This window comes from Rhinopithecus bieti, unplaced genomic scaffold, assembly GCF_001698545.2.
Source record: "Rhinopithecus bieti isolate Rb0 unplaced genomic scaffold, ASM169854v2 scaffold_15437, whole genome shotgun sequence".
Taxonomy (NCBI): Eukaryota; Metazoa; Chordata; class Mammalia; order Primates; family Cercopithecidae; genus Rhinopithecus; species Rhinopithecus bieti.
Window position 1 is genome coordinate 154,303 of NW_016808212.1, and position 16,472 is coordinate 170,774.

A 16,472-nucleotide genomic window follows, 5' to 3' on the forward strand; every position below is an offset into this window, starting at 1 on the left:
GGTTATTACTCAGGGGGGAAAAATGATTAAAAATGAGTGTTATATAAACAAAACAACTTGCTATCTCAGTGTTTGATGTGTTTTCAGAAACAACATGGCACATTTGTTCTCAAACTTCGGTGTGATGAAGAGTCTGATTCAGCAGCACAGGGCGGGCCAGGCCCTTCAGACGGCACTCCGGACAGTGACCACCACCACCACCACGGGGACCACTGACATGAAGGTTCCATTCCGTTCTCAAATGTCAAAAGACTGTTATTACTCAATATTCCATGTCTGAATACTCATATATATGGATATGAGTAGATACTCCTTCATAAAATATCACATTTGTATATAATTTAACTATTTGCACGAGACTAGAAATATCAGGATTAGGAAAACCACCACCAGCCTTACCTGGACAAGCAGAACTCCAATGTTTTCTTAAGTACTTCCCGCGGGTCTTCCTGGCTTTCTGGTTGAGACTCATTTCCTCCTACAGAAAAGTAATAATCAACTTAGGAAAAACGGCTTAAAATTTAGGAAGCAGATAATTCAGTACAGCAGTTCTAGTGCCTTCAACTTACGTTCTGACACAACTACATAAGTGTATACTCAGTATGAAAAATGCTACTTTACCTATCAAAAAAGTAAATCATGCAAAAAAATCTATTCCTTTATCCCCAAAACAAAACAGCACAGTTTAGAAAATAATCTAAGTCTCATTAGCAGAGTTTAGCACGGGCTTTTTCTACCAGAAATGACAAGTGTAAGTTTAGTTCATGCCTTGTCTCACTGCAAAAAGAATTTTCAAGTAACCTACACAAACACAAACACTGAACAATAATAAAACATAGAGGAAAAAATTAAAACAACAACAACAAAGATAACTGGCAAACAACCAAGGCTGGAGATCATAAACAGGCCCTACAACACTAGACAGTTTCTACAACAGAGGCTCCAATTTGCCTTTCAACTTCCAGAGTAGAAGGAACAAGTGAGAATTGTCATGTTACAGAATTCCTATAAGAGAATGATAAATAAACCAGATCTTCAAGAGGAAACAAAAGCTGGATCTAAATCCTGGAAGAAATTTCTGAGAAGATGCCAGAGGGCATGGTGTGTGTGGTCACAGGCAGCACAGGGCCGTGAATTTGAAGCTCTATAAGACAGAGCTGGACTCTGGACACTGCATAAACAGGTATTTTAATAATGTTGAGACGACAGGCACTGAAATGCTAAGAACTAAGTTTTTTCTACATTCCTATACAAATTAGCATGGTACAATCATACATGAGCCATGCTAACACAGGAGACACTTGTATCTTAAAAGTCAAAGTTAAAGACCATGAAAAGGCAAAGACAAAGTGGAGCGTTCAGGACAAGTAAGAGGGGCAGAGAGTTTGTACAGTGTTATACAATGAGCTTAGTAAAAATCCACCCCCATCAGCAAAAAGAAAACAAAACTGCTAACGCAACCATAACACAAAACCAAACCATGGGACTCAATGAGACTGAACACTGAACACTGAGAACACAACCTGATGCCACTGTCCATCTAGACTAAAGTGTCTCCGGGTCACTCATCTGAATCCACACGCCACCCCCACGTTTAACAGGTGTTTACTAAATATTACTATGTGCCCGGCACTATGGCAGGCTCTGTGAATTCAGCCTGAATAAGGCAAAGCCTGTGCTCTCGTGAAGCCAACACTCTCGTGGGAGAGGCAGACAACAGACAGTTAACCAGTAACTACATACATCATGTCAGAGAGAAACTGACACTGAGGGAACCACCCAGGATGAGGGGCAGCAAGGCCTGGTGCCATCCAGACAGGAAGTGCCATGTGATCTGATAGAGGAGGGGTGGGGCACGCAGGAAGGTGGGAAGTGTGTTCTAAGTGGGCAGCCTCAAGCACAGGCGTCCCAAGATGGGGCCTCTCAAGGGGTAGAGTTCAGCAGTAGGAGGCCAGCACAGCTGAGAAGAGGGGTGATAGACACAGTAAGAAATGAGGTCACAGAGGCTGACATGTGTGAGATCAAGGAGGACGTTAGAGGATGTTAGAGTAAACGTCATAGAAAACCAATTCAAGGCTGACATTTTGAAAAGATCTCTGGTTCCATGGTGTAGACAGACTGTGCAGGCACCCGCCGGAAGTTAATGCAATCACTGAGGACAGGGCACTAGGGAGGACTCTCCAAGCGATAGGTGGTGCCGAAGCCACAAGGGAAGGAAGAAGAACAGCCCAGGACCGAACCTGGGACACTCCCACCTTCAGTAGGAGGCAAGTGCATGAGGGCCAAAGGACACAGGTTAACAGCCAGCAAGGTGGGAAGACCATTAGGATACTGTGAAGTTAGGAGCCAAGATAATCACCCACTATAACATGATACAGTAGAGTCAGGTAAGTTAAGAAGTTGGAACTAACTACTAAATCTGGCTACACCAGGGTCATTAAAGAGCTCGACAAATGCCGCTTAGGACAGCTATCTACCTGGACTGGACTCCAGAGGGAATGGAAGCAAGGAGACCTGGACTGGACTTAAGAGGGAATGGAAGCAAGGAGATGGGACAGCAAGCAGACAGCTGAAGTGTTCTACAGTGGAAGATGGACTGCCCGGGGTGGCTCCATCTAAGATGACAGATAATACCACTTTAGAAAGATGGGGAGTGACCCAACCATGCAAGAAACGCCTGGCACTGCAGCCAGAGGAGACTGAGGAGCACAGACAATGACAAGTGAGGCGGGCTCTCGGGGAGACTGGAAGTTGGGCACATGGTGCTGGGAAGACACAGGCCATCTGCCTCCAGGCAAGATGGAGTCACAGGAGCTAGGTTAACTTTCCCTTTAAAACCACCAAGAAACCAAGTAAGATAGATGAAATGATAGTTTTCCAGATGTGGGACATAGGAAAACAAAGGACATGGATTCCTATGTGACATGAGACTTTTTTTTTTTTTTTTTTTGAGAGAGTCTTGCTCTGTCACCCAGGCTGGAGAACAGTAGCGCAGTCTTGCAACCTTGGCTCACTGCAACCTCCACCTCCCAGGTTCAAGTGATTCTCCCACCTCAGCCTCCCGAGTAGCTGGGATTACAGGCACACACCACCAGGTATGGTTAATTTTTTTTTTATTATTTATTTTTTATTTTATTTTATTTTTNAAAAGTATACAAACATGTACAAAAAATAAGAACCAAATTTATTTAACCTAACCTTCTCATTTTAAAGATAAGGAAACTGAGACTCAGGAAGGAAATAACTTGACCAAGGACATGCTTTATCTGCCTCCCTACTCTCTCCCATTGCCATATTTTGCTGGTTCCCCAATTTTTCCCTTTACATAAGCTACTCTCCACCACAAATATAGTACATATGCAGAAGATACTCATAACTACATGGCTAGTCTGTTTCCAAATGTATTCATGTAGTTTGTTGAATCAGAATTTTTTTTTTATTATTTATTTTATTTTATTTTATTTTTTTTTTTGAGGCGGAGTCTTGCTCTTTTGCCCGGACTGGAGTGCAGTGGCCGGATCTCAGCTCACTGCAAGCTCCGCCTCCTGGGTTTACGCCATTCTCCTGCCTCAGCCTCCCTAGTAGCTGGGACTACAGGCGCCCACCACCTCGCCCGGCTAGTTTTGTATTTTAGTAGAGACGGGGTTTCACCGTGTTAGCCAGGATGGTCTCGATCTCCTGACCTCGTGATCCGCCCGTCTCGGCCTCCCAATGTGCTGGGATTACAGGCTTGAGCCACCGTGCCCGGCCTTTTTTTTTATTTTTAGTAGAGACGAGTTTCACCATCTTGGTTAGGCTGGTCTTGAACTCCTGACCTTGTGATCCGCCTGCCTTGGCCTCCCAAAGTGCTGGGATTCCAGGTGTGAGTCATCGCGCCCGGCTTGACATGAAACATTAAAGTAGCCCCCACAGGTCCAGCCCACTGCCCTGAGGGAAGTCCCAGGCTGTGCCCAGGGAGTGGGAAGTCAGATGGGAACCCAGTGTATGGCTGCGTGAAAGAGAAAAAGAGAATGCCGGAAATGGGGAGGCTGAGTGCACAGGCCAGACAGCAGGAGGAGCTCCAGAGAACCGCAGGGCCCAGACCCCAGCACGTTGTTGGCCAGGTTCTTTGCAAAGCACAGATGTGATGAAACTACCCAAGGCTCATGGAAGAACCACCTGAGAGGATCGGAAGCGTAACAATATGTCATTCACGTGCAGGGCCTGAAATGGTTAACCGTCCCCCCTAGAAAGTCTTGTGATTCCCGGAGCCCTGCCTTGGTGATAGGAAACAGGCCCCACACCACACGGTTCCACTCACAGCTAACACATTTTAAAAACAAGATATGAAAGGATCACACTGTTTCCAAGAAACTTGGCTGCATCTCAGAACAAATATCAAATACTTAAAGAAATACAAAAATACTAATCCCTGAACAAAGTAAAACTCAATCTAACCAAAAATGACCACGCACGCAAAGAAAGCAGGATGGTGTGACCCGTGACAGTGACAAGTATCAACCCACAGACGTCATCCAGACCTGACGCGGACGGTCAAATTAACTGAGAAGGATGGTCAAAGTTGCCATAACTGTATTCCATATGTTCACAAAGTCAGGTAAGGACTTAAAAGTTACAAAAGAAAGAAAGAAAAAAGAAAAAACTTATGGAGATGAAAACTCCAATGTCTGATATTAAAAATACTTGATGAGATCCACAACAGGTTAGGCATTACAGCAGACTTGGGAACCTGAAGACACAGTAACAGAAACTTCCCCAAATCAAACAGAAAATGAGAAGCACGACGAGCTCCGAGGATCAGTCAGCGGCGGGCAACATCGAGCAGCTCAGCTCCAGTGTAACATCAGACCCTGGCACAGTCTGCCCCAACCCAGAGAAATCTACACACGTGAATAGAGAGCACTGGAAACCACCACCACATGGACAAACAGGTGTGCTTTTTTCCTTGTTATAATTTAAATATCTTTTAAAAATAACTGACTTTTAAATAAAATAAAAACAATATATTGTCAGTTTATAACATAAGTAACTGCAAAATGCATGATGACCAAAGCATCCAGGCCACGAGAGCGATGGCAGCAGACTGCCCTGACGCTGTGCTCTACGTGAAGCAGCACACAGCTGCTTCACAGGTAGACTGGGTTAGCCGAAGGAAGTGGAACAAAACGCAAAGAAATCATTAAAACATCAAAACAAGAAGGCTACTCCACAAGAAAACAGAAAAAGAGGGAAAGAGGAACGAAGAACAGATGGGACAAAAAGAAAGAGAACACGCCTGGCACTCAGTCTTGGTTTCTGACATCACTCTCCGATGAAGGACCCAGCGCTCCTTGGAGAAGTGGCTGATTCTAAGACTGAAGCAAGGAGAAAAAAACAAAACCAAACAAAATAACCACGAAAAGCCCTACGTTGATGGGGCATGTCAAAAGGAGCCAAGCAGAACTCCTGATGGCCAAAGCTAGAACAATTTGAGCAACAAAATAAAGCAGTATTAGATTATAACCAAAAGTATAAAACAAACATTCCTGAATCCACACTGCTATAAATAGTTGAATAAGTAAATAAAGGAGAAGAGACAAATCTCCCATACATAAGAATTTTAAATAATTTACAAAGATTCGTGTCCTCGTAGAGGGCGACCGTAAATCCCCAATCCCTTGAGTGTGGGCCGTACGCAGCGACTTCCTTCCAAACAGTACAACATGGAAATGGGGAGGGAAAGGGTAACTTCACAGTGAGAAACCCAGTAAACAGCCAGGTGATCAAGATCCACACCAACAGTGATATGTCACGCTGGCAGGGTGCACCTTGACATACGTGATGAAAATGGTGTTTTACCTTCTCAAATCCATTAACACTGCAGCATCACAACGAGAAAACATCCAATTCTAATAGAAGAGGATGCTACAAACCACTCGACTAGTCCTCTTCAGAACTACTGTATCAAAATTACCACAAGCAAGGAGAGCCTGGGAGACTGTTAGAGCCAAGAGGAGCCTAAGGAGACAATTAAATATAATGTGGTTCTCAGCTAAGATCCTGCAACAGAAAAAGGATGTTAGGTCACAATGTATCACTACTGGTTCAGTGAGGGGGACAAATGCACCATATTAACGTAAGATGTTCATAGTAAGAAAAACTGGGTGCCAGGTATATGGGAACTATGTGTGTTCAACCGTCTCCATTTGTCTGTAAGTCTAAAACTATTCTAAAACCAATAGCAAGATGAGAGACCTAAACCTAACCAAAGCAATTACCACACTAAATGTTAACATTCTGAATAGAAGACAAAAAAGCAAAACCCAAATGTTATGTTATCTACAACAAATGCACTTTATTAAATACACAAATAGGTTAAAGTAAAAAGGATATAAGGTATACCATATTAAGGCTAGTCAGAAGAAACCTGGAGTGATTACATTAACACGAGACAAAGTAAATTGAGAGCAAATGCTATTACTAAAGATAGAGAGGGGTCAATCAATCAAGAGGCCACAAAAATCTTAACAAGTCTTCAAAACACATGAAGCAAAAACTGATAAAACTAAAAGGATAAACAGACAAATGCATAAATTAATAGAACCTTTCTTTCAATAGCTGACAGAACAATGAGACAGAAATCAGGAAGAGCACAGTAATCCTGAACACTGTCACTCAACCTGACCTCATCAACACTGACAAAATATTCCCCACAGTAACAGCAAAACACACGCTCTTCTCAAGGACAAATGGAATATTTAACAAGACAGCCCATATTTGAAGCCATAAAACAAGACTTAATAATATATTTAAAGAAATTCAAGGCCGGGCGCGGTGGCTCAAGCCTGTAATCCCAGCACTTTGGGAGGCCGAGGTGGGCGGATCACGAGGTCAGGAGATGGAGACCATCCTGGCTAACCCGGTGAAACCCCGTCTCTACTAAAAAATACAAAAAACTAGCCAGGCGAGGTGGCGGGCGCCTGTAGTCCCAGCTACTTGGGAGGCTGAGGCAGGAGAATGGCATAAACCCGGGAGGCGGAGCTTGCAGTGAGCAGAGATCTGGCCACTGCACTCCAGTTTGGGCGACAGAGCGAGACTCCGTCTCAAAAAAAAAAAAAGAAATTCAAGTCATACAAAGTATGTTCTTTGACCACAATGAAATTAAACCAGAAATTAATAAAAGCAAGATCCCTGGAAAACCCCCAAATATTTGTAAACTAAATCAAATACCTCTATATTACCTATGAATCAAAGAAAAAAAATCAAAAAAGAAATAAAGTATTTGGAAGTCACTGAAAATGAAACAATGCATCTAAATTCCAGAGATTCTGCGTGAGCACTACTGATGGGGAAAACAGTGAAACTAAATGACTGTATCAGAAAATAAGAAAGGCCTTGTATTAATGAGCTCCGCTTCCACCTTAGGACACAGGAGAAAGGGGAAATTAAACCCAAAGAAATCAGAAGAGAGTATATTACAAACATCAGAAGAAAGACAATGACATAGTAAAGAGTAAAATAAATGAGAAAAGTCGATAAAAAGAAAACACTAACTTTTTTTTTTTTTGAGATGGAGTTTTGCTCTGTCCCCCATGCTGGAGTGCAATGGTGCGATCCTGGCTCACTACAACCTCCGTCTCCTGGGTTCAAGCAGTTCACTTGCCTCAGCCTCCCAAGTAGCTGCGACCACAGGCGCCCACTACCACACCCGGCTAATTTTTGTATTTTTAGTAGAGACGGGGTTTAGTAGTCCCAGCTACTTGGGAGGCTAAGGCGGGAGAATCGCCTGAGACCAGGAGGTTGGGACTGAGTGAGCCATCATACTACTGTACTCCAACCTGGGTGGCAGACCAAGACTCTGTAAGTAACTAAATAAAGTAAGTTTAGTAAGAAAGAAAGAAAGGAAAGAAGAAGAAAAGGAAAACTCCTGCCCATGACTTGTTTCACTTCCTCGTATGAGGAAGAAACAATACATAACCTCTCCCAAAACTTAAATAGAAAGAAAACACTGAAATGAAAACTAGAAACCAAGATCCCAGGTGTAAAAATTCTAAGCAAAGTTTTGGTAAATGGAATCTAATAGTACATCCAAAGTACACTGTGTCACGATCTACGGAGGTTTAGACCATGAATGTTGGTATCACATTTGAAAAACAATTAATACAATTCATCCTAACACACTAAAAAACAACAAATATATGCCTATCCCCATAGATGACAATCGACAATATTCATTCCTCATAAAAATCTCTCAGAAAACCAGGAAAAGAAGAGTGCCTCGTCCACATGATAAAGGGCACAGACCTAAAACCACCACTAACGTTACACTTAAGGGGGAAATACTGAGTGCCTCTCATAAGACTAGGGACAAGCCAAACGTTTGTCCGTTGTTTCCGCTTCTGTTCACCTTTGTATTGGAGGGCCTACCTAGTACAAGGGGGCAGGATAAAGAAATAAAAGGCCTCAAGACTGGAAAGAAACACGGTCTTCATTCTAAAATAATCCAATCATCTATGTAGAAAATCCAATGTAACCTACAAAAAGGTGCCTAAAACTAGTAAGTGAGCATAACAAAATTTCTGGGTTTGGATTCAGTATATAAAAATTAATGTTTTGATATATTAGTAACCAACAACTGCAAATACTAATTTTAAAAATCACTTACAATAGCACCAAAAAATAAAAAATACTTATAAACGGGATAAAAGATGTAAAAGACCAGTACACTGAAAACCAAAAAATACTTCTGAGAGAAATTAAAGAAGATCTAAACAAGTAAGAGATATATCTTGTTCATGGATATTGTTCAGATGTCAACATTCTCCAGCTGATCTAGAGATTCAATAAACCCCCAACAGAAATCTCAGCACTTTGTACATATTAACAACCTCATTCTAATCCGCATGGAAATGCACAGGAACTAGAATTTAAGAAGTAACTCTGAAAAATAAAGTTGGAAGGCTATCACTACTTAATTTCAAGAATTATTTACAGTACAGGAATACCTCAGAGATATCATGGGTTCAGTTCCAGAGCACTGCAATCAAGCAAGTCACACAAAATTCTGTTTTCCCAGTGAATATAAAAGTTATGAGTACACTGAACTATTGTATATTAAATGTGAGAGAGCAGTATGTCCTTTAAAAAAAACACTACACTACCTTCGTTTAAAAATATTCTAATGGGCCGGGCGCGGTGGCTCAAGCCTGTAATCCCAGCACTTTGGGAGGCCGAGACGGGCGGATCACAAGGTCAGGAGATCAAGACCATCCTGGCTAACCCGGTGAAACCCCGTCTCTACTAAAATACAAAAAACTAGCCAGGCGAGGTGGCGGGCGCCTGTAGTCCCAGCTACTCCGGAGGCTGAAGCAGGAGAATGGCGTGAACCCGGGAGGCGGAGCTTGCAGTGAGCTGAGATCTGGCCACTGCACTCCAGCCCGGGTGACAGAGCAAGACTCCGTCTCAGGGAAAAAAAAAAAATTCTAATGATGGCTGGGCATGCTGGCTCAGGCCTGCAATCCCAGCACTTTGGGAGGCTGAGGCGGGTGGAACACTTGGGGTGAGGAGTTCAAGACCAGCCTGGCTAACTTGGCAAAACCCTATCTCTAATAAAAATACAAAAATTAGCTGGGCATGGTGGCGCACGCCTGTAGTCCCAGCTACTTGGGAGGCTGAGGCACAAGAATCACTTGAACTCCGGAGGCAGAGGCTGCCATGAGCTGTGATCGTGCCACTGCACTGTAGCCTAAATGAAGGAGTGAGATTATGTCTCAAAAAAATAAATAAAAATAATCTATTGTTGGAAAATGTTAACGATCATCTGAGCCTTCAGCAAATAATAATCTTTTTTGCTGGTCCTGCCTTGATGATGAGGGCTGACTGTTCAGGATGGTGGTTGCTGAAAACTTGGGTGGCTGTGGCAATTTCTTAAGAAAACAGCACTTTCACCAAAGATTTCTCTGCAGCGTGTGATGCTGTTTGATATCATTTTATCAACAGCGGGACTTCTTTCAAAACTAGAGTCACTCCTCTCAAACCCTGCTGCTGCTTTATCAACTAGGTTTGTGGAATATTCTAAATCCTTTGTTGTCATTTCAACAATATTCACAGCGTCTTCACCAGGAATAGATTCTAACTCAAGAAACCACTTTCTTTGCTCATCCATTAGAAACAAGTTTTACACATTCAAGCTGTATATGAGATTGCAGCAATTCAGTCATATTTTCAGGCTCTACTTCTGATTCCAATTCTCTTCCTATTTCTACTACATCTGCAGTGACTTTCTCCACTGGAGTTATGAACCCCTCAAAGTCCTCCATGAGGGTTGGAATCAATGTTTCTGGTTAATGTTGACATTTTGACCTTCCCTCATGAATCACAAATGTTCTTAACAGCATCTAGAATGGTGAATCCTTTCCAGAATCCATCAGAGGAACCATGATCTATAGCAGCGAGAGCCTTATGAAATGTATTTTTTAAGTACGAAAATTTGAAAATCACAATGACTCCTTGATCCATGGGCTACAGAACGGATGTTGTGTTAGCAGGCATGGAATCAACATCCATCTCCTTGTACACCCACCAGTCAGAGCTCGCGGGTGACTAGGTACATTTTCAATGAGAAATTAAAATCTAAAAAATACCTTTTTTTTTTTTTTCCTGAGCAGTAGGTCTGAACAGTAAGCTTAAAATATCCAGTAAACCATGATGTAAACAGATGTCCTGTCACCCAGGCTTTGTTGTTCCACTTACAGAATACAGGGAGAGCAAATTTAGCATAATTCCTACAGGCCCTAGGGTTTTAGGATGGTAAACGGTAAATGAGCACCGGCCTCAAGTTAAAGTCACCGGCTCCATTAGCCCCTAACAAGAGAGTCGGTTTCTAATGTTGAAACCGGGATTAACTTCTTCTATTTAGCTATGAAAGTCCTAGAGGACATCGCCTCCTAATATAAGGCTATTTTGTCTCCATTGAAAATCTGTCGTTTACTGTAGTCATCTTCATCGATTATCTTACCCAGATCTTCTGGATAACTTGCTGTTTCACCTTGCATTTTTATGTTATGGAGACTGCTTCTTTTCTTTAACTTCATGAACCAACCTCTATGAACTTCAAACTTTTCTTCTGCAGCTTCCTCACCTCTCAGCCTTCACAGAACTGAAGAGAGTTAGGGTCTTGCTCTGGATTAGGCCTTTGGCTTAAGGGAATGTTGTGACTGGTTTTTCTATCCAGATCAAAGTTTCTCCACCTCAGCAAAAAGGCTGTTTTGCTTTCTTATCATTTCTGGGTTCACTGGAGGGGCACTTAATTTCCTTCAATGACTTTTCCTTTGCATTTACAGCTTGGCTAACTGTTTGGCTCCAGAGACCTAGTTTTCGGCCTATCTCAGCCTTTGACATGCCTTGCTCACTAGCTTAATCATTTCTAGTTTTTGATTAAAATTGAGATAAGTAAAACTCTTCCTTTCACTGGAACCCTTAGAGAAGGGGATGTAGGGTTATTAACCGCCTAATTCCAATAATGTCATGTCTCAGGGAACAGGAAGGCCCAAGCAAAGAGAGAGAGAGAGACAAGGGAACAGCCAGTTAGTGGAGCAGTCGGGACACACACATCATTCATAGATTAAGTCTGCCATCTTAAAAGGCGTGGCTCCGCTCAAGCCTGTAATCCCAGCACTTTGGGAGGCCAAGACGGGCGGATCATGAGGTCAGGAGATCGAGACCATCCTGGCTAACATGGTAAAACCCCATCTCTAAAAAAAAAAAATACAAAAAATTAGCCAGGCTTGGTGGCGGCGCCTGTAGTCCCAGCTACTTGGGAGGCTGAGGCAGGAGAATGGAGTGAACCCGGGAGGCGGAGCTTGCAGTGAGCCGAGATCACGCCACTGCACTCCAGCCTGGGAGACAGAGTGAGTCTCAAAAAAAAAAAAAAAAAGGCGTGGCTCCTGGCGCCCCAAAACCAGAACAATGGCAGTAGTACAAAACACCAAAGATTACCAATCACCATTAGCATTAATAATAATGAAAAGGCTTAAAATACTGTGAGAATTACAAAAACGTGACACAGAGACATGAAGTGAATACCATGCTATCGGAAAAATGGTGCCAATTACTTGCTTGATGCAGGGTTGCCAAAAAACTTCAATTTATAAAGAACATGGTAGCTGCAAAGCACGATGAAGAGAAGCACAATAAAGCAAGCTATGCCGACAAGCCAAGCAGTGTACTACTGGAGTCAGAGCGGGCCAGCGCATCGATGGCACAGAAGAGACAGTCCAAAAATAAACCCAGACCCACATGGACAAATGACTTCCGACAAAGGTGCAAAGGCAGCGCTGGTGGAGAGAAGCCTTTCAACAAACAGCCGCAGATTCCTACACACAAAATGAAAATAACTTTGATCCATATTTCATACCTTATACAAAAACTAACCTAAAATGGACCTAGAAATGTAAAATCTAAAGCAATTAAACTTATAGGAGGAATATAAACCAATAGGGAGAACCATAAAAGAAAAAAACGATAAACTTGATTATATAAGAAATTTTTAAACTGCTTTTCAAAAATACTCTTAGGAGAACAAAGTATATTGCATATCTGGACTTATATCCAAAACACAGGAATAACTATCAAAAGTGAGTAATAAAACAACCTAGTAAGAAAATGCACAAACAGACACACCACCAAGTAAGATACATGCATTACAAAAAAATGCTGCAAGTGAGAGCCTGGAAGTTATCACTCTGGTCTGACAAGTAAAAAATCGAAAAAAACAGAACAATTAACAACTCTTCTTAGATCCTAAGTAAGGTCACAAGGCAAACAACTGCTGCCATATTGGACAGACAGACAGACAGATGAACAGAGAAGCGATCACAACGTATGGAGCAGAACCCTTTGCAGGAACCAGGGCGAGGACAGAAAACACTGCCCTGGAACTGACGAACTGCTGGATGCTCAGGGTGACCACGTGTGGGAGTTAAAAACTGCAGGGAGTCCCAGTCACTGGCGGGGAAGGGGGTCCTGCACTTCTGTGAGTTCAACCAGGTCCTCCTAGTGAATACGAGAGAAAAATCCCTTTGTGCTCCTGGCAGGGGTAGGAGTAAAGTAACCATTTTGAAAAATACCAGAGCACTGTGTTCTTCTTAACAAGGTCTGCCCTCAGGAAAGACAGTTTAACCAGAGTCCAACTTGCTGGGGTTTAGTCAGAGCAGAACAGACCTAGAGGAAGGGAAATACCTTGCTTCTGCCTCCTCTAGCCATCCTGCCCCATCTAAGAGGGGTGGAAAAAAGAGAAGCTCCCGTGAGCTTCACAGTCCAGGGCCCAGGCTCACTCCAGACTGAGACTCCCAGGCCTCCTGTGGAAGGCGGCCCCTGCCCACACCTCACCCTACAGCACTGAAGGTGCAGTCACCACAGTGCCTTCCACCCAGCACACCACAGCTGGTTCTCGAGAAAGTTACAAGGCAGACAAAAGGCCAAAAACACAACGTCAAGACAGAGCAAGCATGAGAACCAGGCAGGACAGGGATGTTAGAATCACAAGACAGGGAATTTAAAAGAACTAGGATAAGATGCTAAGGGCTCAAATGGATAAAGGAGACAGCAGGTAAGAACAGGTGGGCAAGGCAAGCAGAAAGATGGAAATCCCAAAGGAAAAAAAAAAAGTGTGACAGATCAAAACTACTGTCACAAATGTAGACTGCCTTTGATGGGCTATTAGGAGACTGGACACGGATGAAGACGTGTCAACAGAAACCTCTGTTGGGACTCAGAAAACAATAGCCCAAAATGAAGGTCTCAGAAACAAAAGTTTTCTGGGGTCTTGTTTTATGTGCTGGAGAGTCGGGCCGTGGCCGAGTGGGAGCACTCGGGTCTCCAACATGAGGGGAGGCACAACTGTTGGTTCAGGTCAGGTGGCCGGTCTGGAAACAGGAACCCAAGACTTTTCGTTCTGCACACATGGAGCGCTCGGGAGTTTGTCTTAATAAGAGGTCCCGTGTGTAAGGGGCTTTTGTCATCTCAGCTCCTGCTGCCTGGTTAGCTTGTGTCAACAAGAGTCTTTGCTAATTGAGCCCATTCCTGAGAGTGAATGTTTTGTGGGGGATATCTTTGGAATTGCTTCTTCTATGTCCTCTCCAGGATCTATCCTGGACTTTCCATCAAGAGGCTATCGGATTGAGTCGCTACTGAAATAAATACACTACTGAAAATTCTAAATGTCAATGGCCAAAAGATGGACGCTTTAAATGGGAATTGTAAATCTCAAACAGGATTTTAGAAATCTCATCCTAAACAACTGACAAAAACATCAAGAACAAAAAGGGTGCTTGGCACCACTAACCATTAGGAAGCACAAGCCCATTTCTAGAAAGACCCAAAAGTGCTACGGTTAGCCTTAAAACTTCTCTTTAAAATTAAAGAACAAAAATCCGACCTAAAACAAAATTAAAATTTTGTTTTAAGCTTAAACTCCTACTTTGGATTCCCCTGTGGGTTAACAATGAAGGCTGTTCTATATTCTTGTAGGCCGACAGTTAAAATTCCAGGTTTTCCCTATGGTGGCCTGATGAGACACACAGCCCAGTGGAACAGAAGAGAGAGTCCAGAAAGAAATCCTTGCACACCTGGCCAATGTTTTTTTAACAGGAGTGCCATGACCGTTCTATAGAAAAAGGGCAGTCTTCTCAATAAATAGTGCAAGGACAACTGAATATCCACATGCAGAAACAAAGCTGGATCTATACTTTATAACATATACAAAAATTAACTCAAAACGATCGAAGATCTAAATGTAAGACACGAAACTATAAAACTCAGACGAAAACACAGACAAAACCTTCATAACAAGGAATTCAACAACATTATCTGAGATACGACACCAAAGGCACAGGCAACACAACAAAAAATAAACAAACTGAACATTAGGATAAACTTTGTACATCAAAAGACACTTTGAATAAAACAAAAGGGCAACCCACACAATGGAAGAAAATAATTGCAATTGATGTATCTGATCAGCGGTTAATATACAGAACATACTGAGAACTCCTAAAGACATTAACAAAAACTTGATTCAAACACAGGCAAAGGACTTGAACAGACATTTATCCAAAGAAGACAAATGGCCACTAAGAACAAAAAGGGTGCTTGGCATCACTAAACCATTAGGGAAATGCAAGCCAAACTACAAAGATATACCCACTAGAATGACTTCTATCAAAAAAATCAGAAAATAGGCTGGGAGTGGTGGCTCATGCCTGTAATCACAGCACTTTGGTAGGCCGAGGCGGGCAGATCACCTGAGGTCAGGAGTTCGAAACCAGCCTGGACAACATGGTTGAACCCTGTCTCTACAAAAAATGCAAAAGTTAGCTGGGTGTGGTGGCTCATCCCTACAATCCCAGCACTTTGGGAGGCTGAGATGAGTGGATCACTTGAGGTCAGGAGTTTGAGACCAGCCTGGCCAACATGGTGAAACCCTGTCTCTACTAAAAATACAAAAATTGGCCGGGTGTGGTGGCTCACACCTATAATCTAGGCTACTTGGGAGGCTGAGGAAGGAGAATTGCTTGAACCCAGGAGGTGGACGTTGTAGTAAGCTGAGATCACACTCCAGCCTGGGCAATAGAATGATTCCATTTCAAAAAAAAAAAAAAATCAGAAAATAACAAGTATTGGCAAGGATTTAATAAAATTGGAACCCTTGTACACTGATGGTGGGAATGTAAAATAGTATGGCCTGTGTGGAAAACTGTATGGTGGTTCCATAAAAAAAAGTTAAACATAAGAATTACCATGTGATCCAGATATTCTACTTCTGGAAGACAGTTTGGCAGCTTTCTACAGAACTAAACATACTCTGACCGTATGATCCAACAATCACACTCCTAGATATTTACGCAAAGGAGTTAAAAACTTCCGTCCATACAAAAACCTGCACATGAATGTTAATAGCATCTTTATTTGTAACTGCCAAAATCTGGAAACAACCAAGATGTCCTTCAGTAGGTGAATAAGTAATTTATAGTATACCCAGACAATGGAATGTTATTCAGTGCTAAAAAGAAATGAGTTATCAAGCCATAAAGACGTGGAGGAAGCTTAAATGTATGTTACTAAATGAAAGAAACCAATCTGAGAAGGCGACATCCTGCAGGATTCCAACCCTATGACATTCTGAAAAAGGTAAAACTATGGAGACAGTGAAAAAACCAATGGTTGCCAGGGGTTTGGGGAGGGAGGGGTGAGTAGGCAGAACACAGATGACTTTTAGGGCAGGGAAACTACTCTCTCTGATGCTACAATGGAGGGTACATGTCATTATACATTTCTCCAAACCCACAGAACATACACCACCAAGAGTGAGCCCTCATGTAAACTGCAGACTGCAAGTGATAGTGATGTGCCAATACAGGATCATCAGTGATAACACAGGCGCCCTCTGGTGAGGGAATGTGGACAGCGGAGGGGGCCATGCACGGGTGGGGGTG

General features: G+C 42.6%; 1 protein-coding gene across 6 annotated transcripts in view; it reads right to left on the minus strand.

Annotated features, from left to right (window-relative positions):
• Positions 1–16,472, minus strand: part of LARP4B (La ribonucleoprotein 4B) — an 84,417-nt gene that overhangs the window by 35,424 nt on the left and 32,521 nt on the right. For all 6 annotated transcript variants that reach the window (XM_017885817.1, XM_017885816.1, XM_017885820.1 and 3 more), the window contains one exon: positions 400–478. In XM_017885817.1, the coding sequence (XP_017741306.1) occupies positions 400–478 (79 nt within the window). The remainder of the gene's footprint in view (positions 1–399; positions 479–16,472) is intronic.